The 27,961-nt window shown below is 41.8% G+C and overlaps 1 protein-coding gene across 4 annotated transcripts in view; it reads right to left on the bottom strand.

Annotated features, from left to right (window-relative positions):
• Positions 1-6,973: 6,973 nt before the first annotated feature.
• Positions 6,974-27,961, bottom strand: part of LOC129859201 (lethal(3)malignant brain tumor-like protein 4) — a 131,871-nt gene continuing 110,883 nt past the window's right edge. For all 4 annotated transcript variants that reach the window (XM_055928663.1, XM_055928664.1, XM_055928665.1 and 1 more), the window contains 3 exons: positions 19,689-19,858; positions 9,886-9,948; positions 6,974-8,809 (listed from right to left, as the gene is read on the bottom strand). In XM_055928663.1, coding sequence (XP_055784638.1) covers positions 8,654-8,809; positions 9,886-9,948; positions 19,689-19,858 — 389 coding nt within the window. In that variant the 3' untranslated portion in view covers positions 6,974-8,653. The remainder of the gene's footprint in view (positions 8,810-9,885; positions 9,949-19,688; positions 19,859-27,961) is intronic.

The following is a 27,961-nucleotide window of genomic DNA, read 5'->3' as shown; positions in this document are numbered from 1 at the left end:
TAAAGGATCTCTCTGTACTTTGCTCCTTTCATCTTTGCCTCGATCCGGACTAGTCTCCCAGTCCCTGCCGCTGAAAAACATCCCCACAGCATAATGCTGCCACCACCATGCTTCACCGTAGGGATCGTGCTGGGTTTCCTACAGACGTGACGCTTGTCATTCAGGCCAAAAAGTTTAATATTGGTTTCATCATACCAGAGAATCTTGTTTCTCATGGTCTGAGAATCTTTAGGTGCCTTTTGGCAAACTCCAAGCGGGCTGTCATGTGCCTTTTACTGAGGAGTGGCTTCCGTCTGGCCACTCTACCATAACGGCCTGATTGGTGGAGTGCTGCGGAGATGGTTGTCATTCTGGAAGTTTCTCCCATCTCCACAGAGGAACCCTAGAGCCCTGTCAGAGTGAGTATTGGCTTCTTGGGCACCTCTCTTCTCCCCCGATTGCTCAGTTTGGCCGGGAGGCCAGCTCTAGAGTCTTGGTGGTTCCAAACTTCTTCCATTTAAGAATGATGGAGGCAACTGTGTTCTTGGGGACCTTCAATGCTGCAAAACGTTTTTCGTACCCTTCCCCAGATCTGTGCCTCGAAGCTCTACGGACAATTCCTTCGACCTCTTGGCTTGGTTTGTGCTTTGACATGCACTGTCAACTGTGGGACCTTACATAGACAGGTGTGTGCCTTTCCAAATCATGTCCAATCAACTGAATTTACCCAAGGTGGACTCCAATCAAGTTGTAGAAACGTCTCAAGGATGATCAATGGAAACCGGATGCACCTGAGCTCAATTTCAATTATCATAGCAAAGGGTCTGAATACTTATGTACATAAGGTATTTCTGTAGATTGCTGAGTTTTTTTATTTATTACATTTTAGATTAAGGCTGTAATGTAACACAATGTGGAAAAAGTCAAGTGGTTTGAAAACTTTCCAAAGGGACTGTATATCTTCATTCTCAGTAGCGCTATAATCAAATGAACACTGTGGTAGACTTGTTTAAGCCTAAGACTACCTCCTGCTAGCATTACTTGAATAGCATGGAGTTAAAGAAATTTTCTTAATTATAAAGTCAGTGGGAAGATATTAAGTCACACAGAGGCATTGTTTCTCGAGCCACCACATACAGTTCTGTGCAGAACACAATTGCATCCAAACACACTGTAAGAGACAATCAGGGCCATATTAAGAAGTCATAGGACCCAGAGATAGGTTTTCTACAATCTACAGATGGCAGTTCCCATTCAAGTCAGGACTGGCAGCCATTGCTAGTGTACCAATGAGTTTAACACTTCAATTTCCACAGTAAGAGGTTCCAAAACCCTTCTATGGATTATATGCGGCCTTCCCGACTGTAGGCACACCGGTAGCTAACAAAATAAAGGAAACACTTGAATAAATTAGGGAATTCAAAGTATATTATGGGTTGGGTGCATTTTCCTGGCATGGTTTAGGGGCACATTGTAGAATCTATGTCGAGGTGCTTTGAAGCTGTTCTGGCAGCTCGTGGTGGCCCAACAACACCCGATTAAGATGCTTCTGACAAGGTATCCCCCTTTCCCTTTCATGTTGGTGTTTCCTTTATTTTGTTAGTTACCTGTACGTGCTTGTGATAAAACCTAATCCACAATAAAACAATTTTTAAACTATTGATCCTCTGGGGCTAAATTATGCTCTCTGGTATATTTTGAACATTGAGAGCAGACTCCTGTGGTATGCATTTGTCTTTATTAAGGATCCTCATTAGCTGCTGCAAAGGCAGCAGCTACTCTTCCTGGGGTCCAGCAACATTAAGGCAGTTATATATAATTCAAAATATTACAAATCTACACAAATTTACAATACAAAAGCCATGTGTACGTGTGGTTGAATAAAAAAATATACCAGTCAAAGGTTTGGACACAACTACTCACTCAAGGGTTTTTCTTTATTTTTACTATTTTCTACATTGTAGAAAAACAGTGAAGACATCAAAACCATGAAATTACACATATTTTTTTATTTAACCAGGCAAGTCAGTTAAGAACAAATTCTTATTTACTTGTTACTTACTTGTTCAGGGGCAGAAAAACATATTTTCACCTTGTCAGCTCGGGGATTCAATCCAGCAACCTTTTGGTTATTGCCCCAACACTCTAACCACTAGGCTACCTGCCTCCCCAAGACAACATATGGAATCATGTAGTAACCAAAAAAAGTGTTAAACAAATTAAAATATGTTTTATATTTGAGATTCTTCAAAGTAGCCACCCTTTGCCTTGATGATAGCTTTCAACACTCTTGGCATTCTCTCAACCAGCTTCATGAGGAATGCTTTTCCAACAGTCTTGAAGGAGTTCCCACACATGCTGAGCACTTGTTGGCTGCTGTTCCTTCACTCTGCGGTCCAACTCATCCCAAACCATCTCAATTGGGTTGAGGTCGGGTGAGTGTGGAGGCCAGGTCATCTGATGTATCACCATCACTCTCCATCTTGGTCAAATAGTTCTTACACAGCCTGGAGGTGTGTTTTGAGTCATTGTCCTGTTAAAAAACAAAAGATAGTCCCACTAAGCGCAAGCCAGATGGGATGGCGTATCGCTGCAGAATGCTGTGGTAGCCATGCTGGTTAAGTGTGCCTTGAATTCTAAATAAATCCCTGACAGTGTCACCAGCAAAGCACCCCCACAACATCACACCTCCTCCTCCATGCTTCACAGTTGGAACCACACATGTGGAGATCTTCCGTTCAAGGGTGGCTACTTTGAAGAATCTAAAATCAGAAATATATTTTGATTTGTTTAAACACTTTTTTGGGTTACTACATGATTCCATATGTGATATTTCATAGCATTGATGTCTTCACTATTATTCTACAACGTGGAAATATATCCACATAATTTTCTTTCCTCATGATGCCATCTATTTTGTGAAGTGCATCAATCCCTCCTGTAGCAAAGCACTCCCACAACATGATGCTGCCACCCCCGTGCTTCACGGTTGGGATGGTGTTCTTCGGCTTGCAAGCGGCTTGCAGTTCTATTTTTGTTTCATCAGACCAGAGGATATTTCTCCAAAAAGTACAATCTTTGTCCCAATGTGCAGTTGCAAACCGTAGTCTGGCTTTTTAATGGTGGTTTTGGAGCAGCGGCTTCTTCCTTTCTGAGTGGCCTATTGCACCAAAGTAATTTGCACCAAAGTACGTTCATCTCTAGGAGACAGAACGCATCTCCTTCCTGAGCGGTATGACGGCTGCGTGGTCCCATGGTGTTTATACTTGCCTACTATTGTTTGTACAGATGAACGTGGTACCTTCAGGCGTTTGGAAATTGCTCTTAAGGATGAACCAGACTTGTGGAGGTCTACAATATATTTTCTGAGGTCTTGGCTGATTTATTTTGATTTTCTCATGATGTCAAGCAAAGAGGCACTGAGTTTGAAGGTAGACCTTGAAATACATCTACAGGTACACCTCCAATTGACTCAAATTATGTAAATTAGCTTAACAGAGGCTTCTAAAGCCATGACATTTTCTGGAATTTTCCAAGCTGTTTAAAGGCAGAGTCAACTTAGTGTATGTAATCATCTGACCCACTGGAATTGTGATACAGTGAATTATAAGTGAAATAATCGGTCTGTAAACAATTGTTGGAAAAATTACTTGTGTCATGCACAAAGTAGATGTCCTAACCGACTTAGTTTGTTAACAAGAAATTTGTGGAGTGGTTGAAAAATTTGTTTTAATGACTCCAACCTAAGTGTATGTAAACTTCCGACTTCAACTGTATATATACACATACATACACATACATATATACACATATATAAATATACATACATATATACACACACTGAGTGTACAAAACACTAATTTTGAGATGCACCCCCTTTTGCCCTCGAACGGCCTCAATTCGTCTTGACATAGACTTGACAAGGTGTCGAAAGCGTTTCACAGGGATGCTGGCTCATGTTGACTGCAATGCTTCTCACAGTTGAGTCAAGTTGGCTGGATGTCCTTTGGGTGATGGACCATTCTTGACACACATGGGAAAATGTTGAGCATGAAAAACCCAGCAGCGTTGTAGTTCGACGTTGATCTCAAACTGGTGCGCATGGCACCTCCTACCACACCCCTTCAAAGGCTCTTAAATATTTTGTCTTACCCATTCACCCTCTGAATGACACGCATACACAATCCACATCTCAATTTTCTAGAGGTTTAAAATCCTTCTTTAACCAATCATCTACACTGATTAAAGTGGATTTAACATGTGACATCAATAAGGGATCATAGCTTTCACCTGGATGCACCTGGTCAGTCTATGTCATGGAAAGAGCAGGTGGTTCCTAATGTTTTGTATACTCAGTGTATACAATGTCTTGCAAAAGTATTCAGACCCCTTGGATTTCTTCATATTTTATTGTCATAAAGTGGGATTAAAATGGATTTGTTATTTTTGGTCAACAATCTACACAAAATACTCTGAAATGTCAAAGTGGAGGAATTATTTTTTGATATATAAAACATTCAATAACTAAAATATGAGTATTCAACCTCTTTGTTTAGGCAAGCCTGAATTAGTTCAGGAGTAATTAACAAATCACATAAGTTACATGGACTCACTGAAATAATAGGGGTTGACATAATTTCTTTATGACCAACCCTTCCTCTGTCCTCCATACATACATCTAAGGTCCTCAGTCAAGTGTTGAATTTCAGGCACAGATTCAACTACTAAGATCAGGGAGCTTTTTGAAAGCCTCATAAAGAAGGGCAGTGATTGGTAGATGGGTAACAACAACATATCAGACATTGAATATCTCTTTGGTCATGTTAATAACTATGCTGTGGATTATGAATTAAACCAGACGCATTAAACATAGTCATCTTTCTGAACTGAGCTGCAAGACAGGAATGAAACGGCTCAGGGATGTTACCATGATTTTAATACAGCTACAGAGTTCAATGGCTGTGATGGGAGAAAACGGAGGATGGATCAACATTGTAGTGACGCCACAATAATGACCTAAATTACAGAGAGTGAAAAGAAAAATACATATATATAGAATACAAAATATTCCAAAACATGCATCTTGTTTGCAACAAGGCACTAAAGTAATACTGAAGAAGAAAAAAAACACAGCAAAGGAATACACTTTTTGACCTAAATGCAAAGCCTATGTTCGGGGCAAATCCAACACAGAGTAACTGCTTCCTTATTTTCAAGCATGGTGGTGGCTGCATGATGGTATGGGTATGCTTGACATTGGCAAATACTGTGTTTTTTCCCAGGATAAAAAGAAACAGGATGGAGCTAAGCACAGGCAAAATCCTAGAGGAAAACTTGCTTCAGTCTGCTTTACACCAGAGACTGGAAGAGGAATTCACCTTTCAGCAGGACAATAATCTACAAGACAAGGCCAAATCTACACTGGAGTTGCTTACCAAGAAGAATGTTCCTGAGTGGCCAAGTTAGTTTTGAATTAAATCTGCATGAAAATCTATGGCAAGACTTGAAAGTTGCTGTCTAGCCCAGATCCCCAACATCTTGATAGAGCTTAAATAATTTTTAAAAGAATAATGAGCAAATATTGCATAATACAGTTGTGGAAATCTCTTAAACAGTAGACTTACCCAAGAAGACTCACAGTTCTAATCAATGGGAAAGGTGTTTCTAACATGTATTGACTAAGGGAGTTGAATACTTATGCAACAACTATATTTTAGTTATTTCATTTTTTGAATTTGTCTTCCACTTTGACATTACAGAATATTCTGTGTAGATTGTTGACAGAAAAAAGACAATGTGTATGTGAACATTTCCAAGGGGTCTGAATACTTTTGCAAGGCACTGTGTATATATATTTTTTGTTGTTGTTGTAGTCTATATTTTTTTTTATATAAACGAGCTTGGGTCCAAGGGCTCCTGGAGACAACCACCTACAATCTCTATAAGAGGATAACATGAATATAGCTTTGATACATAGGCTTACTGCACACACTACACCAAGAGAAAGAACATTAAATAAGACTCCTACTATAGAGCATCAGGTATTCAACTCTTACCTTCTGAGGTGCGGAGCCTGCTGGTTCTGTTCTACCTGATAATTAATTGCACACACCTGGTGTCCCAGGTCAAAATCAGTCCCTGATTAGAGGGCAACGGCGAAAAGAAATGCAGTGGAACTGGCTTCAAGGTCCCAAGTTGAATTTTAGGGCTACAGAGGATAAAGCCTGCATATGATGTGGGATGTGCCACCATACTCTCCTGGGGTCAAATGCCCTTGGGGTTACATCAAAACACTCTATACCAGCCATGTTCATGTGCTTTCTATTTTTTTGAGTCAGTGTGTTTTCATGTAGGTATAGAAATATCCAATCTATTGTATTCAATTCAATATATTCATAATAGGTATTCATATGTCCTGGAGGCATAGTTCTGGGATACTGAACAAGCACATTGTTTTCTTAAAATTTGGTTTGAATAATGTATGAAGTATCTTGGTCTTGCATCATCAGTTCTGCTGCTTCCATGTATAGTACAGGACTGAGATGTATTTCTGTGAACCTGGTTTTAAGTAGAGTATGGGTCAATGTCATGTTGACCTTCCGTCCCTTTCAGGGTGGTCACAGAGAGAAATGGGAGTGCAAAGTGTGTTTGATTTTCACAGCAGTGTGTCCCTGAAATTGTCAGTCTGGTTTTGCAGCAGTGGATGACTGGTTTGCAGTCAGAACTGAATATGTCACACCACAGGACTGCCAGTATCTAAATTAACCATCCGAAACACGCTGCTGTGCAAATCAAATAGAAAGTGCTATCCGGAAAACCACTATCTGCAGTTGAATAAATCCCAGCCACAGTCCATTCATTTCCACTTTTGTACATAATGTCAAGGGGGACCTTGGAAATTGGCGTGCAGCCTTCGCACTGTAGTGGTCAAATAAACAATAAATAATGCAAAACTGTCTTGAGGAGAACTAAAACGGAGTGTGGAGACGGCAGGGACTTTGCACTGTTTATTTGGATTGTGAAGTCATGTGATCTGAATCCAATGAGTTGTACAAAGTGTAAATTCAGTGTAAGAAACAGGGTTTACAAATATGTACAACACATCTTTATGGTTCAATTAGTTGTCATTTTCATAGATAAGTGGTCGATATATGGATGTAGATATCCGCCAAAATAGATTGTGAGTCTCCTAAATACGTGTAGAATATGTTAAGGGCAGATATCCAACTCCATATTGGAGGTTGTACCAAGATGTAGCAGTATTGTCCATGCACTAAACAGCAGTCCTGCAGGTTACAGCATTGAGAAAGACAAGCAGCATCAGAATAAAATATACATTTCCGGATGCTTGACATTTTGGGATAGAAAGTCCCTATAGGAAAAAAGCAGAAAGTACAGTAAACGGTTTCTTCATATTCCTGAAGTTTCAATGGAGTTCAGTTGAAATTTAGTAGCAACATTTATATTAAGACTAGAGAACAAATGATATAGCACAGTTGTTTCAACATATAGCTTAACTTCCAAGTTATAGCAAAATATACAATTAAACTCTTAATTGTGCAGAAGATCAAGTATGCTGTTCTTTGATAATAAGAAAACAACTTCAACTTATCAGGACTGTGAGAAAACTTACCCCAATAGTAAAAAGGAGAGCAAAAAGGAAAAAAAAGAAAAACAAAAAATACAATATTGGTCCTTTTCAACAAGTATGGATCAAAAGGTAAATCATGATAAACGTACATGGCTATTGTCTCGAGCTGCAGTACCACAGAAAGTAAGACTACATAAGATATCTTAACTACCTTAACATTATAATAACATAAATTATACTTATTTAGACTATCTTCAGCTCAAAGCTATCCCATGGTTTTACATTTTCCAAAACTTAAGGTTCTTTTTCGTTCTTCTAATGTGCAATATATTATCAAATAAAATGTAAAACAATTTGCTCATATATAATATATTAATTTCCTTCAACTATGCAAACACCAAGATATTTTTCACAATAAATATAGGTGAGTTGATATAGGTAGTGACATAATATTTATATAAAATAGAATCAAAACAAATCAAAATGGCAGAGACGTTTGGAATATGTATCCCTGTTTGAGTCGATAGACAGAGATCGTAAGCTGGTAGTACCAGAAGTCAACTCCAGTACTGTGATGTAGACTGTAATCGGAATACACATAGCACCGTGATGACCCAGAAAAAGCACAGTTTGTCATGATGTAGTACACGGCTTTGTACTGTTGGTGGTGATTGTCACTTCTTTGATCCTGAAGGAGAAAAGTAGAGCATGGAGAAGCTACAGTGTAAAATACATAGAAAACTGTGCTGTGTAGCTGTAAATGCGGGTTTTGTTGAGTTGACCTTCATGACACCTACATTTGAGTATTAAAGGCAGAATTAGAGGCTGTGTCCAAGGAAGAAGACACACACACACACACGCACGCACGCACGCACATGCACACACACAAACCTGAAAGTCCATCGGTCTGGACAGATCATGTAGCGGCTTTAGTTAAATTTATAGTCCTTTAACTAAAATGCCTGTAGGCCAAGGTGAAGGAGCAGGAGTCAGGGGTCAGGGATCTTGGAATGAATCCATACAGTAAATCTATGTGTTTGACAGACACATAGGGTGGGCCTGGTAGGTGTGGCTTCCAATGCTTCATGTGTTGGCGTTGCCAGCTGCCGATTGGTTGTCCTCAGCGTGCTTGAACATCAGGATGGAGTTGTATATCTTGAGGGCAGGACCGAGTTTCACGCTCATGATCTTGACGATGTCGCGCTGGGTCAGCAGCAAAAAGGCTTTCCCGTCAATTTGCTGTTGGACGACAACCAATCAGATTACAGCATGGGTCAACAGCTTAAATGCAGTCAATTGAACCCAGTGAGACTTAGAAAAATAATCCCTCTCACTCTCTAAGGGCTACAGATCTTATCTGAGAGTATGAGCCGTTTGATAATTTATGAAACGGTAATCATGTATTTATCAGTTGGATCAGATGGTGAATGCTTGTTCAACAACTAAACGTGCAACTCACATCTTGTGTATGTAAAAAGCACAACTGTGGAGTGTTAACTGGGATTGGTGAAAAAGGGATTTTAATGACCAAGAGAGCGATGGCAAATACTGTAGTCAGATTAGCTGAGGGAAAGATGGCTGTGCTCGGAATGCTAATCGCTACTGCTACTAGCATTTAATGAATTGCTTTGGATTCCAGTCATGTCTCCTTACCTCGGTATAATTATCAACTCAAACAAACCAAACATAGTGGACCAAACATAGTGAAGACGAAGGAAGAGAATCTATTTCTCTGAGTGTTTTGTTGCAGACAGCAGCCTAACAACTACACGGGCAAAGGCTACTCCACACCTGTTTCCCCTCATTAGTTTAGCCGTATGGTGGAGGGTTAGCATTAAAACTATTTAGATTACTTCGGACGGGGGGGACTAGAGAAGGACTAGAGGGGACTAGAGGGGGACCAGAGAGATACAAGAGGGGATTAGAGGGGGGCCAGATAGAGACCAGAGGGGATTAGAAGGGGGCCAGAGAGATACCAGAGGGGACTAGAGGGGGCCATAGGGGACTAGAGGGGGGCCAGAGGGGACTAGAGGGGGGCCAGAGGGGACTAGAGGACGGGGACCAGAGGGGACTAGAGGGGGGCCAGAGTGGACTAGAGGGGGGCCAGAAGGGACTAGAGGACGGGGACCAGAGGGGACTAGAGGGGGACCAGGGGGGACTAGAGGGGTGCCAGAGGTGGACCAGAAGGGGACTAGAGGGAGATTAGCAGGGGACTAGAGGGAGATTAGAGAGGGGCCAGAGGGGTGTAGAGGGCAACTAGAGGGGGATTAGAGGAGGGGGACCAGAGAGTGGATAGAGGGTGTGTCATCTCTTACCTCCTCTTTGAACTGCTTGGCTTGTTCATCACAGCCGTGAAGAGAGTGGATGAAGTCAGCCACCTGGACAAAGACATGTAGAAGACAGACACACCGGTTAGTGTTTGGGAGACCATCTCAATGGAGAGAATCTGGTGGAGTTACCATAGTAACACTTTGTTTGAACCTTCCCAGTCATAAGGCCAACACCACAAGTCATGACTGGTTATGACATCCGTTATGTCATTGTTATGACAATGTTATGTAGGCCTTATGATGAGGGGTTGTAACTGTTAATGGAAAATCAAGAGACATAAGGGGATCAGTGAGTGATGTGTGAAGCTACAGCCTAATTATTACCACTAAGAAGAACAAATCATGTTGATACTGAGAGCGTGTTTGCCTGTTGGCACTGACATTTCCTGATGCGCTAAAGAAGCTAGCGATATTGCCATTCCATCAATACAAAAGACGGCTTAAAAAGCAGTCAAAACATGAACAAATCAAAGTGTAGACTCAAAGTGAAGGGATAGCGTTCAATCCAAAGCTGCACATATCCAGTGCTTCCTTGGGCTTCTATTGAACCACTTAAGCTACAGGAGTTGGAAAGAGTGAGCAAACTCAAACTTTCTGAAGAGGGGTTTGGAAACTTCCAATAATAGCCCAGGGTAGGTGGGGTTCTAGCGGGCCTGATTGCAACTGTTACTGGGATAACAGCCAAGGGAATAAAGGGGGGTCAGAGAGCGTAAGAAGCTCCTGTATGATGGATATCGACTGCTTTACAACAGAAGACAATCTGCTGGAAGCCACTGACGTAAGACAATAGCCGTTAGAAAACCTGTATCCTGCCAAAACATTGTCAAATGAGGCTTTTAAAAAATGAGGCGTAAAGTGCCACAGGACTTTCTCGTGAAAATGACTTAAATTAAGTACCCCAAAAAACAACAAGGTAACTCTTCCTCCTCTGTCAGGACATTCTTACCATAATGAAAACATGGAAATTAGTCATCAAGCTAAATTACCGGACACCAACAGAACAACCAGTTTATTCAGAGTCATATTGAAACATCTCAGTACAGTTGGCTGTAGCCTCGAGGTTAGAGAAATGAGGCCAGTAACCGGAGGGTTGTTGGTTCAAATCCCAGTGCTGACTGCAAATGTATCAATTCTGTGCAAATGGGTAAAAAAATATGTATTGTATTGAGCATGGCCCCAACAGCTAAAACAAAAGCCACACGTGAAGAGAACACCGGCTGCATCCGTGTTACATGAGGGTGTGATAAACAGCTTCACATACACTGCATATGCACACACAAATGCATACGGACAACACATTTACACTCCTCATATGCTACTCTGTTATTCATTGTACTTCTCATTATTATGTAGCCTGATGCCTAGTCATTCTACCCTGCCTTAATTTACATAACTACCTCAAATACACTACATGATCAAAAGTATGTGGACACCTGCTCGTTGAATATCTCATTCTAAAATCACAGGCAATAATATGGAGTTGTCCCCCCCTTTCCTGCTATAACAACCTCCACTCTTCTGGGAAGGCTTTCCACTAGATGTTGGAACATTGCTGTGGGGACTTGCTTCCATTCAGCCACAAGAGCATTAGCGAGGTCGGGCACTGACGTTGGGCGATTAGGCCTGGCTCGCAGTCGTTGTTCCAATTCATCCCAAAGGTGTTCGATAGGGTTGAAGTCAGGGCTCTGTGCAGGTCAGTCAAGTTCTTCCACACCGATTTCGACAAACCATTTCTGTATGGATCTCACTTTCTGCACAGGGGCATTGTCATGATGAAACAGGAAAGGGCCTTCCCCAAACTGTTGCCACAAAGTTGGAAGCACAGAATTGTCTAGAATGTCATTGTATGCTGTAGCGTTAAAATTTCCCTTCACTCGAATTAAGGGACCTAGCCCGAACAATGAAAAACAGCCCTAGACCAGTATTCCTCCTGCACCAAACTTTACAGTTGGCATGAGGGTGGTATGTGGGCCCGACGTCCACAGGTGGGGGTTGTGCTTACAGCCCAACACCGTGAAGGACGTTTGGCATTTGCCAGAGAACACCAATATTGGCAAATTCGCCACTGGCGCCCTGTGCTCTTCACAGATGAAAGCAGGTTCACACTGAGCACATGTGACAGACGTGACAGAGTCTGGAGACGCCGTGGAGAACGTTCTGCTGCCTGCAAGTGGTCTGTGATCACCACCTGCAGAATCAATCCTTTATTGGGGGTGTCTTGCTAATTGCCTATAATTTCCACCTTTTGTCTATTCCATTTGCACAACAGCATGTGCAATTTATTGTCAATCAGTGTTGCTTCCTTAGTGGACAGTTTGATTTCACAGAAGTGTGATTGACTTGGAGTTACATTGTGTTGTTTAAGTGTTCCCTTTATTTTTTTGAGCAGTGTATTTGGCTTCCTTTAAATATTGTGAGTGTTTGATTGAGCCTGCCTAGAGTGCCAGATGGGTGATGTTTGCATCTTTAATTCTATTTTTTCAGAATCCGAATGACTATTTGAACCCAGGTCTGCAGTGGTAGGTCTATTCAGGCTGAATTATTCTGCCAGCACTAGCTACAGAGGACTGCCTGCTACCTGAGTGTCATGTCAAATACCTGGCCTCAACATTAGAGAGCATAAATGTCAGTCTGTATACAGCACATTATAGTGAGGAGAGGCATCTGAACTGCGACACACTGTAGTCTCCAGGACAGGATTAGTAAAATTGTCTAAGTGCCATTTATGGAAGTTCAAAACATTCCATTACATATTTCTAGAGTGGGTTGGAATTCAATCAGAAATCTTAATTTGTGTCGGAATTATTCATGAACGGAAACAGTTCTCCAGTTCCTATGAGGATGTTATTAACAATGAGAATACTTTGCATACACAAATCACCCACTAACTACCAACAACATCAATTTGTAGCTTTTGAAGAAAAATCCCAAACAATCATATACAGTGCATTCGGAAAGTATTTAGACCCCTTGACTTTTTCCACATTTCGTTACGTTACAGCCTTATTCTAAAATGGATTAAGTTGTTTTTTCCCTCCCTCATAAATCTATACACAATACCCCATAATGACAAAGCAAAAACTGGTTTTTGAAATGTTTGCAAAAAAGCCTAAGTATTCAGACCTTTTACTCAGTACTTTGTTGAAGCACCTTTGGCAGCGATTACAACCTCGAGTCTTCTTGGGTATGACGCTACAAACTTGGCACACCTGTATTTGGTGAGTTTCTCCCATTCCACTCTGCAGATCCTCTCAAGCTCTGTCAGGTTGGATGGGGAGAATTGCTGCACAGCTCTTTTCAGGTCTCTTGAAAGATGTTTGATTGAGTACAAGTCCTGGCTCTGGCTGGGCCATACAAGGACATTCAGAGATTTGTCCCAAAGCCACACCTGTGTTGTCTTGGCTGTGTGCTTAGGGTCGTTGTCCTGTTGGAAGGTGAAACTTAACCCCAGTCTGAGGTCCTGAGCACTCTGGAGCAGGTTTTCATCAAGGATCTCTCTGTACTTTGCTCCATTCATCTTTGCCTCGATCCTGACTAGTCTCCCAGTCCCTACTGCTGAAAAACATCCCCACAGCATGATGCTACCACCACCACACTTCAACTTAGGGATGGTGTCAGGTTTCTTACAGACGTGACGCTTGGCATTCAGGCTAAAGACTTCAATCTTGGTTTCATCAGACCAGAGAATCTTGTTTCTCATGGTCTGAGAGTCTTTAGGTGCCTTTTGGCAAACTCCAAGCAGGCTGTCATGTGCCTTTTACTGGGGAGTGGCTTCCGTCTGGCCACTCTACCATATAGGCCTGATTGGTGGAGTGCTGCAGAGATGGTTGTCCTTCTGGAAGGTTCTCCCATCTACACAGAGAAACTCTGGAGCTCTGTCAGAGTGACCACTGGTCACCTTTCTGACCAAGGCCCTTCTCCCCTGATTGCTCCGTTTGGCAAGGCGGCCAGCTCTAGGAAGAGTCATCTCAATGGAAACAGGACGCACCTGAGCTCAATTTCGAGTCCCATAGCAAAGGGTCTGAATACTTATGTAAGGTATCTGTTTTAAAAAAAATGATAAATTAGAAAACATTTCTAAAAATCTGTTTTTGCTTTGTCATTATGGGGTATTGTGTGTAGATTGTTGTGGGAAATATTTGATTTAATCCATTTTAGAATAAGGCTGTAACGTAACAAAATGTGGAAAAGTCAAGGGGTCTGAATACTTTCCGAAGGCACTGTAAATCCTGGTCAACACACAACTTGATCCACGTTTCACCCTAACACACTGTACAATTCCTAGTGTGTGCTCCAGCACTACAAATGCAAATCGGGGAGCCAGCTAAGTGTTTCATCTGCCATCTTTGGGTGGTAAACTTCTCCAGCCAGTGTGCGTTAAAGTGTGACAGGAGTGGGTAGAGTCCCAGGTGACTCTGTAACAGCGGTCATGGAGCAGCATTTTTGCGAGGCTGTTCCCATGTCTGTTTGTGACTACCAATACTCGCACGGAGGGTGGCACAAGACATTCTTCTCCCTTGCCTCGGCTGCGGACACCCTCTCTTTTCTGCTCATCGGAAAATATGATGGGCTAGGTATCCAGGCAAAGGGGCAGAAACATTGACTTTTCCATTTGAAAGCACCACTTTTAAAGAACTTTGACTCTTGCTTTGAGAGTCAGAGAGAGAGAGTTAGGGGGGTAGGAATAGAAGGACAGGTGTAACTTTATTGGAATGAGTTCAATGATCCATATGTATGATCTTAATTGGGATGGCAGGTAGTCTAGTGGTTAGAGCATTGGGCCAGTAAGGTTGCTAGATCGAATCCCTGAACTGACAAGGTAAAAATCTATCGTTCTGCCCCTGAAAAAGGGAGTTAACTCACTGTTCCTAGGCCGTCATTGTAAATAAGAATTTGTTCTTAACTGACTTGCCTAGTTAAATAAAGGTTAAATAAAATACAAATAACTTGATCACTATTTTATTGCTGAGAATTTTCCTGTGCGGCAGGAAAAGAAAACTGTGTATTTGAGGTTTAAAAAGGCTTCTAAAGTTTGTAATTTCCACTTTTCAGTTTTGATTGGCCCTAACGAAACATTCATCAAACCCTACAAAAATGTCCATTAATTATAATCCACATAATACATGTACATTTCCTGTTGCTTTAAGATTTTATATCTGTATGACGGGGATTAAGGGCTGGCAGGATTATGAACCCAATGAATTAAAGACTAAGCCTTGCAGATAACCTAACTCCCAAGGAGATAGCTCCTGGGGTTCTTGTATCTTAATTAGAGTACGTCAAGCTTAATGTTGAAAGGAAATGGCATTGCTAGCAAACCAGTGTGATGTTAGCAACGCCAAGGCCGTGGGTTAAATTCCCACAGGGATCACATACACAAACTAAAAATGTATGCTCAAGCTTTGGATGATAGTACATAGTGCAATGCTAACCCCACCCAATTAGCTAGTGGTTAGGTTGGAGAAGTGATGGTTGATGGGTGATAGTGAAATGTGCCCATTCAGCACTGCTCAAGGCTATCAAGCTATAGGCTCACTTTATAGAACCTCGGCTAAGGACTTACTGAACTCCCTGGATTTAAGGGACGTGGGTGGTGAAGTATGGATGCATCTGTAGTCTTAGGGGGGGTTAGTGGGTGTTATAAAAGCCTATATCAGCACTGCTCCTCTCCCTCTAGTCGATCCCTTTACAGTTCTGCTCTCTCCCTCCCTCTCTTTTTCTCTACTGCAATCTCGCTCCTTCCACTCTGCCAAATCCCCACAACCACCAAGATAAAACATATTCTGGTACAACTCAATGACATTCTGTGCTGCCCCCTCTCTGTAGGTTGCAGTCACAAGACAAGCCTGGGCACCTTCGGTAGGCACAACACTGTTGCAGATAGAACTGACAAGATGACTTTTTCTACATGTCAGAGGGGTTTGTTTTATAGTACATCATATAGTTCTATCTGAACGTGCCACAACACTGTGCATTGCTGTTGTGAGTCTTGGTTACCTCTACTGGACCATCTCTCATCAGTCTGTGCTCTGAGGGGGCCAGATCCTTCAATCTTCCTCTCTCTCCTATCGCTCTCCTAACTATCTTCCCTGTAATGGTGCACATTGATACAAGTGGACAGTTTGCACATTGATACGTGTACTACGGTGCTTGGTTACTGTAATAAAGCACGGTTAACCCGTTTCTTAACATGGTGAACGAACGGGCTAACTAAAGCCACAGTTGCCTGTGTCTCTGTTCAGTGTGCCTGAGTGATGAGCTGAAATGACGGTTACTGAAATTTCGCCGGTGGTTCCATTATTTTCTGCCGAATGTGTTGCACGAATGTATTTTCTGTGAAGGACAACTATAGTTGCATGTCCCTGATCACTCTATTGAAGCTAAAAAACACTTGACTTTCATTATAAAACAAGACCCCTGTCAATACACAGCTGGACTCACCTGCTTCAGCTTTCTCCGGTCGTGTTATTTACAAACAAACACGTGACTGGCTGAACAGTTCTGGGGAACTAAGTTTCATAATGTAAAATAATGTGACAGGTGAAATGAAGAACGAAATCTGCTCTATCTTTTAACGCATTGCACAAGTTGACTGCAAGTATTTACTTAAACAATTGCTACAAATATTAAAATGTATTGAAAAACTTGATAGAAAAATACTGAACAAAGATAAACACAACATGCAACAGTTACAGTTCAAATGAGGCTCCCGGGTGGCGCAGTGGTCTAGGGCACTGCATCGCAGTGCTAGCTGCGCCACCAGAGTCTCTGGGTTCGCTCCCAGGCTGGGCTGGGTTCGCGCTCTGTCGCAGCCGGCCGCAACCGGGAGGTCCGTGGGGCGACGCACAATTGGCATAGCGTCGTCCGGGTTAGGGAGGGTTTGGCCGGTAGGGATATCCTTGTCTCAGTATGTAAAAAAAAAAAAATGTAATAACATGTATACTGTAAGTCGCTCTGGATAAGAGCGTCTGCTAAATGACTCAAATGTAAATGTAAAATGTATGAGGAAATCAGTCAATTTATATTAATTAATTAGGCCCTAATCTACGGAATTCACATGACTAGGAATAAAAAAATGGGCCTCGGGATCTCATCACGGTATTTCTGTGCATAAAAATTGCAATCGATAAAATGCAATTGTATTCGTTGTAGCTTATGCCTGCCCATACCATAACCCCACTGCCAACATGGGGCACTCTGTTCACAATGTTAACATCAGAAAACCGCTCGCCCACACGATGCCATACACGTGGTCTGCGGTTGTGAGTCCGGTTGGATGTACTGTTCTCTAAAACGACATTGCAGGCAGCTTATGCTAGAGAAATTAACATTAAATTACTTGGCAACAGCTCTGGTGGACATTCCTGCAGTCAGCATGCCAATTGCACGCTCCCTCAAAACTTGAGACATCTGTGGCATTGTGTTGTGTTGTTTGCCTTTTGCCTGTGTAATGATCATGCTGTTTAATCAGCTTCTTGATATGCCACACCTGTCAGGTGGATGGATTATCTTGCAAAGGAGAAATGCTCACTAACAGCGACGTCAACAAATTTTTGAGAAATACAATTTTATGCATACTGAACATTTCTGTCAGCTTTGATTTCAGCTCATGAAATAACACTTTACATGTTGCGACACTTTACATGTTGCATTTATATTTTTCTTCAGTGTAGTTTCAACGGTATTGAAAAACCATCCTATGGCTATTTTCAAATACCCCGGTATACGGTATATACTTTATGCTGTCCAAGCCTATTGGAGATACTCTATAGCAGTGAGGAATGGAGAAGGTGTGGTGTGTATGTAGCGAAAGCTGAAAAATCACTTTGGGTCCGGTAGCCGTCCTCGTCTCATCAATCAACGTCCCCCGTAGATGGAGAGAGTGCTTAGCAACCGCGGGAGGATCATGGCATGGGGCACGGCAGACCTTGGCATTGGCCACATCGCACATGCCATTTAGACCGGGATGTCGTGCATGTAAATTAATTCTTAGAGTGGAGCGGTGCCCGCTGAGGGATCCTGACATTTAATTTGTGTCTAGTATTCTAACCAGAGAGGGAAACATTCAAGGGTTGTTTTTTTTCTCGAGTGACAGCTGACATTTCAATTGATTTGGACTGATATCAATTTGGCTTGACAAAGGAGGTTTGAAACAATATGAGAGGACTGACAGACTATCAATGGAGTAGACATACGATAAATTATGAAGCACAATGCATTGAACCACATAAATAAAACGGTTAAAAACATTATGATTCATAGACCTACACATTAGCGTCATTGCATTTCTCCTTATGTTCATAATTCCTCAACTGAAATAAACAGTTGATCATATCTGGTATGAATAGACACAGCGACCCCAAGATTGCTTATTTATTCTGTCCACACACACACACACACACACACACACACACACACACACACACACACACACACACACACACACACACACACAGACAGACAGAGTCTATTTACAACTAGGCTCTCTAGCTGCAAGGGTCAAAGTTTATGGTCACACCTGGTTGCTATGGTGTCAAGCTCTCTCTGGAGCGTGAAGACTGACATCAGCAGTAGAAGAGAAATGACAAAGTGGAAACAGACAGGACAGTACTGTAAGTGAGGAGAATCTTTAAACCCAACTGACAGACGACTGGGTTAAGGTTTTCTATAAGTGAAGTCAGAGGCAATAGAATCCCAGCACATTGCAAAGCCACATGTAGAGCAATCTCAACAATACAAGGATCTATACCAGATGAAACAAACTAAGGTGAAACAAACAAAGGTGAGACATCCTCAAGCATATGTCAACGGGTCTGTGTGTGTGTGTGTGTGTGTGTGTGTGTGTGTGTGTGTGTGTGTGTGTGTGTGTGTGTGTGTGTGAACTGTATGAGTTTATACAACGGGTGGGTCTAATCCTGAATGCTGATTGGTTAAAACTGCATTCCAGCTGGTGTCTATTTCACAAGTTACCACTGGCTAAATCTATGACGTTAAAATGCCTATTTACTCTGTTCCATGTGACTGCGCAATCCACAGCCCAAACTTGACCTCCACTATAAAAAGCATATAGACATTATCTCACGTTTCTTTTAGACTAGCATTTAGTTTTCAAAAGCAGAGATTCTTATAAACCTTGCCATCTGTGACAAGTGAGCCCATGTTCTATGCCAGGCAAAATTGCACCTCATTAGCTCAAAGTTATGGATGTACCCAAATAAATGTCACTAGAAAACAGATTCAACAAATGCAAATGCAGCTACTTTGCTGTTATTCTGCCTGCACTTTTTGACGTGACTGTAAGTCAGCCGTAGTTGGCTAGCTAGCAAGCAAGGGATAAAAACGTTACCAGCCAGTATGGCAATGGAACATTTGGAACGGATGACTGGGTCACGTCCATAGATACAGAACAAAAAGACTGAACGACTGGGTCGCGTCTCTGGCAACCAACCCGATAGAACGACAGCCAGTTTGGGGTAGCAACCCTAGATTTGTGTCAGGACTATATCTTGTGGAAGGATGAAATAGTATGAATAAATGAATGAAAATAAAGTTTTATTTATGAAAATATGTCATAATATAATAATAATGCCCTCAAAGCTGGTGTTTGGAGGATATATTGGCACGTCTCAGGCCTAACAACACCCTAGCCAATATATCCTCCAAACACCGGCTTCTCGGGCATTATCACGTAAATGTGCCACGGCTTGTCTCTACATAATTTGAAACATCAATTTACAGATCCATGTGTGTATGTACGCAAGTACACGTGGATGTGTGTGTGCTCTCACCTCGTCCGCGGTCCAGTGGGCCACACGGCTGGCCTGTACTCCGGCCACTCCAGGCAGCAGCTTGCAGTGCTGCTCCCAGCATAGGGGCAGGTCCCGGCTAGGGTGGGCCGACATTGCCGACAGGAACACCGACTGGTGGAGGGCCTGCTGCAGGCTGTCCACGCTGTGCTCTGGAGGGGGAAGGGTGTACATGTCACTAGTGGGTTGCCAACGTGAATTTGTTAATGAGTGAGAAAGTGAGAGAGAAAAGGAAAAAGACGGTGGGGAAAGAAAGAGAAAGTGAGCTAGTGAGAGAGTGTGAGAGTGAGGAGAGAGAGAGTGCCGCCAGAAAGTATTCACACCCCTTGACTTTTCCCACATTTTGTTGTGTTACAGCCTGAAACTAAATTGATTAAATTGAGATTTTGTGTCACTGGCCTACACACAATACCCCATAATGCCAGTGAAATTATGTTTTTAGAAATGTTTACAAATGAATAACGTAAATCTGAAGTAAATAAGTATTCAACCCCTTTGTTATGGCTAGCCTAAATAACTTCAGGAGTAAAGATTTGCTTAACAAGTCACATAATAAGTTGCATGGAGTCACTCTGTGTGCAATAATAGTGTTGAACATGATTTTTTAATGACTACCTCCTCTCTGTATCCCATACTTTCAATTATCTGTAAGATCCCTCGTTTGAGCAGTGAATTTCAAACACAGATTCAACCACAAAGACCAGCAAATTTTTCCAATGCCTCGCAACGATGGTCGATGGGTAAAAACATTGAATATCCCTTTGAGCATGGTGAAGTTATTAATTACACTTTGGATGGTGTATCAATAAACCCAGTCACTACAAACATACAGGCGTCCTTACTAACTCAGTTACCAGAGAGGAAGGACACCACTCAGTGATTTCACCTTGAGGCCAATGGTGACTTTAAAACAGTTAAATGGCTGTGAAAGGAGAAAACTGAGGATGGATCAACAACATTGTAGTTACTCCACAATACTAACCTAAATGACAGAGTGAAAAGAAGGAAGCCTGTACAGAATACAAATATTCCAAAACATTCATCCTGTTTGCCACAAGGCACTAAAGTAATACTGCAAAAATGTAGCATAGAAATACATTTTATGTCCTGAATACAAAGCGTTATGTTTGGGGCAAATCCAACAACACATCACTGAGTACCACTCCTCATATTTTCAAGCATGGTGGTGGCTGCACCCTGTTATGGGTATGCTTGCCATCAGCAAGTACAAGGGAGTTTTTAGGGGAAAAAAACAGAATAGAGCTAAGCACAGGCAAAATTATAGAGAAAAACCTGCTTCAGTCTAATTTCCAACAGACACTGGGAGACAAATTCACCTTTCAGCAGGAAAATAACCTAAAACACAATGCCAAATATATACTGGAGTTCCTTACCAAGACAATATTGAATGTTCCTGAGTGGCCTGGTTACAGTTTTGACTTAAATCAGCTTTAAAATCTTTGGCAAAACTTGAAAATGGCTGTCTAGCAATGACCAACCACCAACTTGGCAGAGCTTGAAGAATTAAAAAAAAATATATGTGCAAATATTGTACAATCCAGGTATGCAAAGCTCTTAGAGACTTACCCAGAAATAAACTGTAATCACTGCTAAAAGTGATTATAACATGTATTGACTAAGGGGTGTGAATACTTATGTAAATTAGATATTTCTACATTTCATTTTAAATTAGCAAAAATTTATTAAAAAAAACATGTTTTTACATTATCATGATGGTGTTACTGTGTGTAAATGGGGGAGAAAAAACATGTATTTTTTTAAATTAAGGCGGTAAGAACAAAATTTGGAATACGTCAAGGGGTATGAATTGTTTCTGAAGGCACTGTAGAGGTAATGTACAGTACAGCAAAGGCCTGCTGGGATGATTAAAACAGTCTGCTAAGCTAAAGTTACTGTACATGACCTGCATACTAGAGTGGGAGTGTGATCACTGCAAGGTTGATAAGCAATGGTACAGGCTTTGTCCAAAGAATTCAACAAAAAATTACAAGCGACCAACCTTGACTTTTGTTCCATTTCTTCTTCCTTTTTTTGATTTTACTGTGCATCAACAAAACAAACTGTTTTGCTTTCAGCTTCCTTTCCTTTCTTTCATTTCCTTTCCTTATTGTCTTTCTTTTCTAATCCTTCAATTTCTAATGGAAGGATCCACTACCTAGTCCCTTTTGACAGCACAGTGTAGATGCATCTCTCTTCCTTAACCGCAGCAGTAGATAAGAAGAATCAAGTTTTCCTGAGTTCTTAGTAGACTGATGGACTAGGGGAGATACCAAATGGTTATGTAATGACTGACTGATGGAGATGCCATTGCCAACCTATAATGCCCTACTATACCCCAGATGGACCCTCTGTCTTGGCAGGCAGCAAAGCAAGCTTTGAGGGGGTGGTGTGTGTGTGTGTATGGGAGAGAGCGAGAGTGTGTGTGTGTGTGTGCCTGTGTGCCTGTGTGTGTACAGACAGCAGGAACAGGGTCAGCTACAGGACATGTGGTTTTTCTTCCAGTTGTCTCCCAGCTATGTCTCGAAGGAGCAGAGCTGGGTTTAACATGCTTGTTAACCGTGGCATTTGTCTATGTTTGCTGCTCTGATGGCCAAACATGGCTAACATCTGTAACCCAAGCAACGCTGCGATGAGTCCCCAAAGGGTTTTTAGTAGTTATTAAGAGGATTAGGATTAATAGGATTCAAATCAATGTGTTGTATTACACACAATCATACTGTATAAGCAAGTGGATTTCTGTGAGAACTTAAAACATGCAGATATACTACCCTTTCGAGTGCCTTGTCTGATATTGCCTTTCTATTGCACTTCTGCTCTCATCTTTGAAGCATTGATCCTATTACATTTTGTGGTGTACTCTGTTATTATTAAGAACAATCAAATAACTTGCAGAGACAACTCAGTAGCTTTGAAGTGTGGCCTAATTAAGATGTTTTTTTGTGTGTTTTTTTGCTAAATAAAAGAAGCAGCGTATGATGTCTGACATCTGCATGGTAGATCTTTATCTCTTTGTTGGTCCATCGTATCAGAGCATTCTTAGCAAGACTTTAAAAGGATTATGAGTACAGTGTGAGCCAAAAAACGCAGCAAGATGAAGCAGACTTTTCTTAAGAAAGCACTTTCTTTTGGAACGCCATAATTCTTCAACATCTTTCAGGTCTCCCTCGAAAAGAAGCAGGTAAGCATTTTTCGTCATGTATCTTCTTCTGGAGGCAGCTCTGCAGAGTAATCACTAGCTGGCACAGCCATAAAGTCATAAAATCGTCATTTAAACCTAATCCTAACCTTTGTCACATGGCTAACCCTAATGCCTAACCTTAACTTTAAATTCAGACCAAAAAGCAAAAGTTTGTTTTCATGAATTTTGACAAAATAACCAATTTTGACTTTCTAAGGGGAAATCACTCAGTTGCACCTCAAGGAATTGGATCCTGGTTAAATAAGGACTACATGACAGCAACATGAATGTGGATTTTGAGACGCTAAGACCTAGTACAATACAAAACATCAACAAAAAAAAGCTCAAAAAGTATTGTCAAATCAACTTTAGGGCTCCCTCCATTTAGCTGACTTCCTGCTGACAGCAGCCACAGCCACAAACCCCACCACAGCCTCAATGAGACATGGGAAAGCCCAGTCACCTCCTTCCTGTTTGTAGAAAAAGGGCGCGACAAAAAGCTTTAATGTCACTACTCGAACACAGGCCCACTTTGATCATAAAACTTTGATGATGGGGCCGTGGCACAGCACCCTCAGAGACAGGAAGTCCACAGCACAGCTCCCTAATGTGTAGCGCACAAATACGCCACAACAAAATATCGGGCCAAAAAACTAGACAGGGATCACGGATTAGATCCCTGATTGGATCCCTCTAGCATTTTACCCTCCTGTTCTTGAACCAACATCCTCCTGTGTTTTCTATTAATAGAACAGGCACAAGGTGTACCGTCACTTTGCTATTTGATTTGACAACAAAAGAGATTGATCAAATGGAAAAGGTATTAAGCTATGAAAAATACACTATCAATAATGGAAACATCTGGCATCTGTATATTTAGAAAAACAAATTCAATTAACCTGACCTATTTTGCTCCATCAAAAAAACAAGCTCGGGAGAAAAAAAGACTATGTACAATACTGTAGTTACCATGGCAATGTTTCCTTCAAAAGCAGCGACTTTGCTGTGTTGCGGATCTGTCTGCTGTGCCTCAATGACTAAAGTACACACACACACACACACACACACACACACACACACACACACACACACACACACACACACACACACACACACACACACACACACACACACACACACACACACACACACACACACACACACACACAACTGAGTGAAATGGCGATTTCCCAGCTTGTAGGCTCTAGAGGCAGAGATAGAGAGAGGGCAAGAGCGAGAGAGAGGTGGAGCGACGGGGAGAGAGAAAGAGAGAGGTGGAGAGACAGAGTGAGAGATGGAGAAAGAGAGAGGGGGAGAGAGAGAGAAACAGGGAGAGCAGGGGAAAACAGAAAGGGCCTTTCACAGTATTTGGGCATAGCCCGGGAAGCGTCTCACTAAAATGTTACTGGCGAGCAGAGCTGAATTTCAAAAGTGTGGAGAACCAAGAGACAGTGGGACTGGAGGACTGGGGATGTGTTAATGGGTTGGCTGCCATTTTCTGGGGCGGTATAGGAGTCAGTCAGTGAGCTGCAGGGGGGACAGAGTGGACATGGTGTGTCACACTAGAGAGACAGCCTGGCCAGTGTGTGTGTCCCCGTTTGTCTGTGTGTGACTATGTAAGAAATACCAGACAGTTTTGTCAGGAGACTGAAACTCTGCTGGTGTCCCGTGCAGTATGACATTATGGTTCGACCGTGAAGTCTCGACAAACACACATTTGTCACTTCAGTGACGTCTTTAAATTGATTGAATGTTCCAGACCGATTTCCATTCACCTACAGTTGAAGTCGGAAGTTTACATACACCGTAGCCAAATACATTTAAACTCAGTTTTTCACAATTCCTGATATTTAATCCTCGTAAAAATTCCCTGTCTTAGATCAGTTAGGATCACCACTTTATTTTCAGAATGTGAAATATTAGAATAATAGTAGAGAGAATGATTTATTTCAACTTTTATTTCTTTCATCACATTCCCAGTGGGTCAGAAGTTTACATACACTCAATTAGTATTTGGTAGCATTGCCTTTAAATTGTTAACCTGGGTCAAACGTTTTGGGTAGCCTTCCACAAGCTTCCCACAATACATTGGGTGAATTTTGGCCCATTGTTCCTGACAGAGCTGGTGTAACTGAGTCAGGTTTGTAGGCCTCCTTGCTCACATATGCTTTTTCAGTTCTGCCCACACATTTTCTATATGATTGAGGTCAGGGCTTTGTGATGGCCACTCGAATACCTTGACTTTGTTGTCCTTAAGCCATTTTGCCACAACTATGGAAGTATGCTTGGGGTCATTGTCCATTTGGAAGACCCATTTGCGACTAAGCTTCCTGACTGATGTCTTGAGATGTTGCTTCAATATATCCCCATAATTTTCCATCCTCATGATGCCATCTATTTTGTGGAGTGCACCAGTCCCTCCTGCAGCAAAGCACCCCCACAACATGGGTTGGGATGGTGTTCTTCGGCTTGCAAGACTCCCCCTTTTTCCTCCAAACAAAACAATGGTCATTATGGCCAAACAGTTCTATTTTTGTTTCGTCAGACCAGAGGACATTTCTCCAAAAAGTACAATTTCTGTCCCCATGTGCAGTTGAAAACCGTAGTCTGGCTTTTTTTATGATGGTTTTGGAGCAGTGGCTTCTTCCTTGCTGAGCGGCCTTTCAGGTTATGTCGATAAAGGACTCATTTTACTGTGGATATAGATACTTTTGTACCCGTTTCCTTCAGCATCTTCACAAGGTCCTTTGCTGTTGTTCTGGAATTGATTTGCACTTTTCGCACCAAAGAACGTGTCTCCTTCCTGAGCGGTATGACGGCTGCGTGGTCCCATTGTGTTTATACTTGCGTACTGTTGTTTGTACAGATGAACGTGGTACCTTCAGGCGTTTGGAAATTGCTCCCAAGGATGAACCAGGTCTTGGCTGATTTCTTTAGATTTCCCCATGATGTCAAGCAAAGAGGCACTGAGTTTGAAGGTAGGCCTTGAAATACATCCACAGGTACACCTCCAATTGACTCAAAGTATGTCAATTAGCCTATCAGAAGCTTCTAAAGCAATGACATAATTTTCTGGAATTTTACAAGCTGTTTAAAGGCACAGTCAACTTAGTGTATGTAACCTTCTGACCCACTGGAATTGTGATACAGTGAATTATAAGTGAAATAATAATTAGAAGTCTGTAAACAATTGTTGGAAGAATTACTTGTGACATGCACAAAGTAGATGTCCTAACCGACTTGCCAAAACTATAGTTTGTGAACAAGAAATTTGTGGAGTGGTTGAAAAACGAGTTCTAATGACTCCAACCTAAGTGTATGTAAACTCCCGACTTCAACTGTAAATCCGAAAATGATAGAGTCCTGTGAAGTCAGGGCAGTTTGTTTGTTTAATGCTGAGAGCCCCGCAGACTTCAAACACTTCACAAACACAAAAGAAAAGTGCTAAACATTTATTCCTGGCAAACACGTCTTCATTCAAAGAATCCCCTGTGGTGGTGAAACATGTGTCTTTCATCCCCCAGTGAGCGTGAAACGTCTCTCAGTCCAAAACAGACTGCTGCTACCAAAGCCTCCGCATGAGCATGAGCTTTAACCGTATACTGACTACCTGCACCGTCACCAAGAAAACAGTTACTTACTGCCGGGCTAGTGCTAGAGCTAATGAACGCTAATCTCGTGACGCTTCGCTCACTCGTGAATGTAGGAAAATCTATAAGCCGCTGACCCCTGGTTTCAAATTGGAGCCCACAACTTGAACCTACACCCATTATCATTCCCCTGGTGATGCAAGCAGTCTTTGTTGTCACTGGACTGATGTATTGATACCAGCACCGCCAGGCAGAAACCAGAACAATGTGTTTCGTAGCGTTACACGATAGCGCCGACCTTATGCTGTGTATTTGAGTGTAACTATTAATCGTGATTAGTGAAACAAGATATTTGTTTTGAAAATGCTTTGAGATTACTTAGGCTAAATGAGATAGATGCCTATGGTTATTAGTAAGCCTAATCAATCGTGATGAAGTTAATAATAAAATGTATTAAATCATCAGACTGCTTGAGGAGAGGTTTATCTAAGTGGAGAAGATTAAAGAGGCTTTGCATCCTCAAATAACACAGTGCAGCTCACACCGTTTAAAAATATTCACAGAGAGATGTGAACAGAGGGGTTGAAATGCGTATCAAGTGACTGCCTTAAGTATCCCCCTAACGGCCACATGTACTTGAGATAAGAGCGAGGGAATGAGAGCCAGGAGAGAGTGAGAGAGAGCCAGGACAGCAGAAAGGCCCATCCATGGTCTCAGGGAGAAATAACCTCTAAAAGGTTAATTAACATTCAACAGCTTCAAAATGACATACACTAGTTATATAAAAGGTATGGACACACGGGTGCAATTCCACAAAAATATACAATGTCGCAATATGTTGTATGGATATCCAATTAAAGTCCTGCATGGAGGGCATTAACTTGGTTTTTGCTTCTGTCTGGTAGTTAATTGCACTCACCTGGTGTCCAAGGTCTGAATCAGTACCTGTGGCGAGAATGAAAACCAGGTGTTTGGGCAAACCCGGTTACTCAACCTTGCACCTTAGAGGCTGCTGCCCTACATACATAGACATGGAATCACTGGCCACTTTAATAATGGAACACTATCACTTTAATAATGTTTACATACTGATTTACTCATCTCAAATGTATATACTGTATTCTATTCTAGTCAATGCCACTCCAACATTGCTCATCCTAATAATTTTATACAGTACCAGTCAAAGGTTTGGACACACCTACAGTGGTTCCTCCTTTAAAAGTTGCTAGCTTACACCGCGGGACTTAGAGGTACCCAGCATCACGGCTTCATTGCTCCAGAACACCACAAGGGAGAGTTAGAGCACTCAGTATGCATTTGGGCCCCAAGGTTTTTATATGACCAATCATATCGAGTGGTTCCAATGACGAATTTGACGCGGGCCACCCGTCCCTGGTGACTTCAGCAAAGATGGCTGACAAAACATTACGGGGAAGCAAATGTATGTAGTTATAACGTCATAACGA

The sequence above is a fragment of the Salvelinus fontinalis genome, chromosome 7, assembly GCF_029448725.1.
Source record: "Salvelinus fontinalis isolate EN_2023a chromosome 7, ASM2944872v1, whole genome shotgun sequence".
Classification (NCBI taxonomy): domain Eukaryota; kingdom Metazoa; phylum Chordata; class Actinopteri; order Salmoniformes; family Salmonidae; genus Salvelinus; species Salvelinus fontinalis.
Note: the sequence above shows the minus strand (reverse complement) of the source record. Positions and strands in the feature narration are given on the sequence as shown.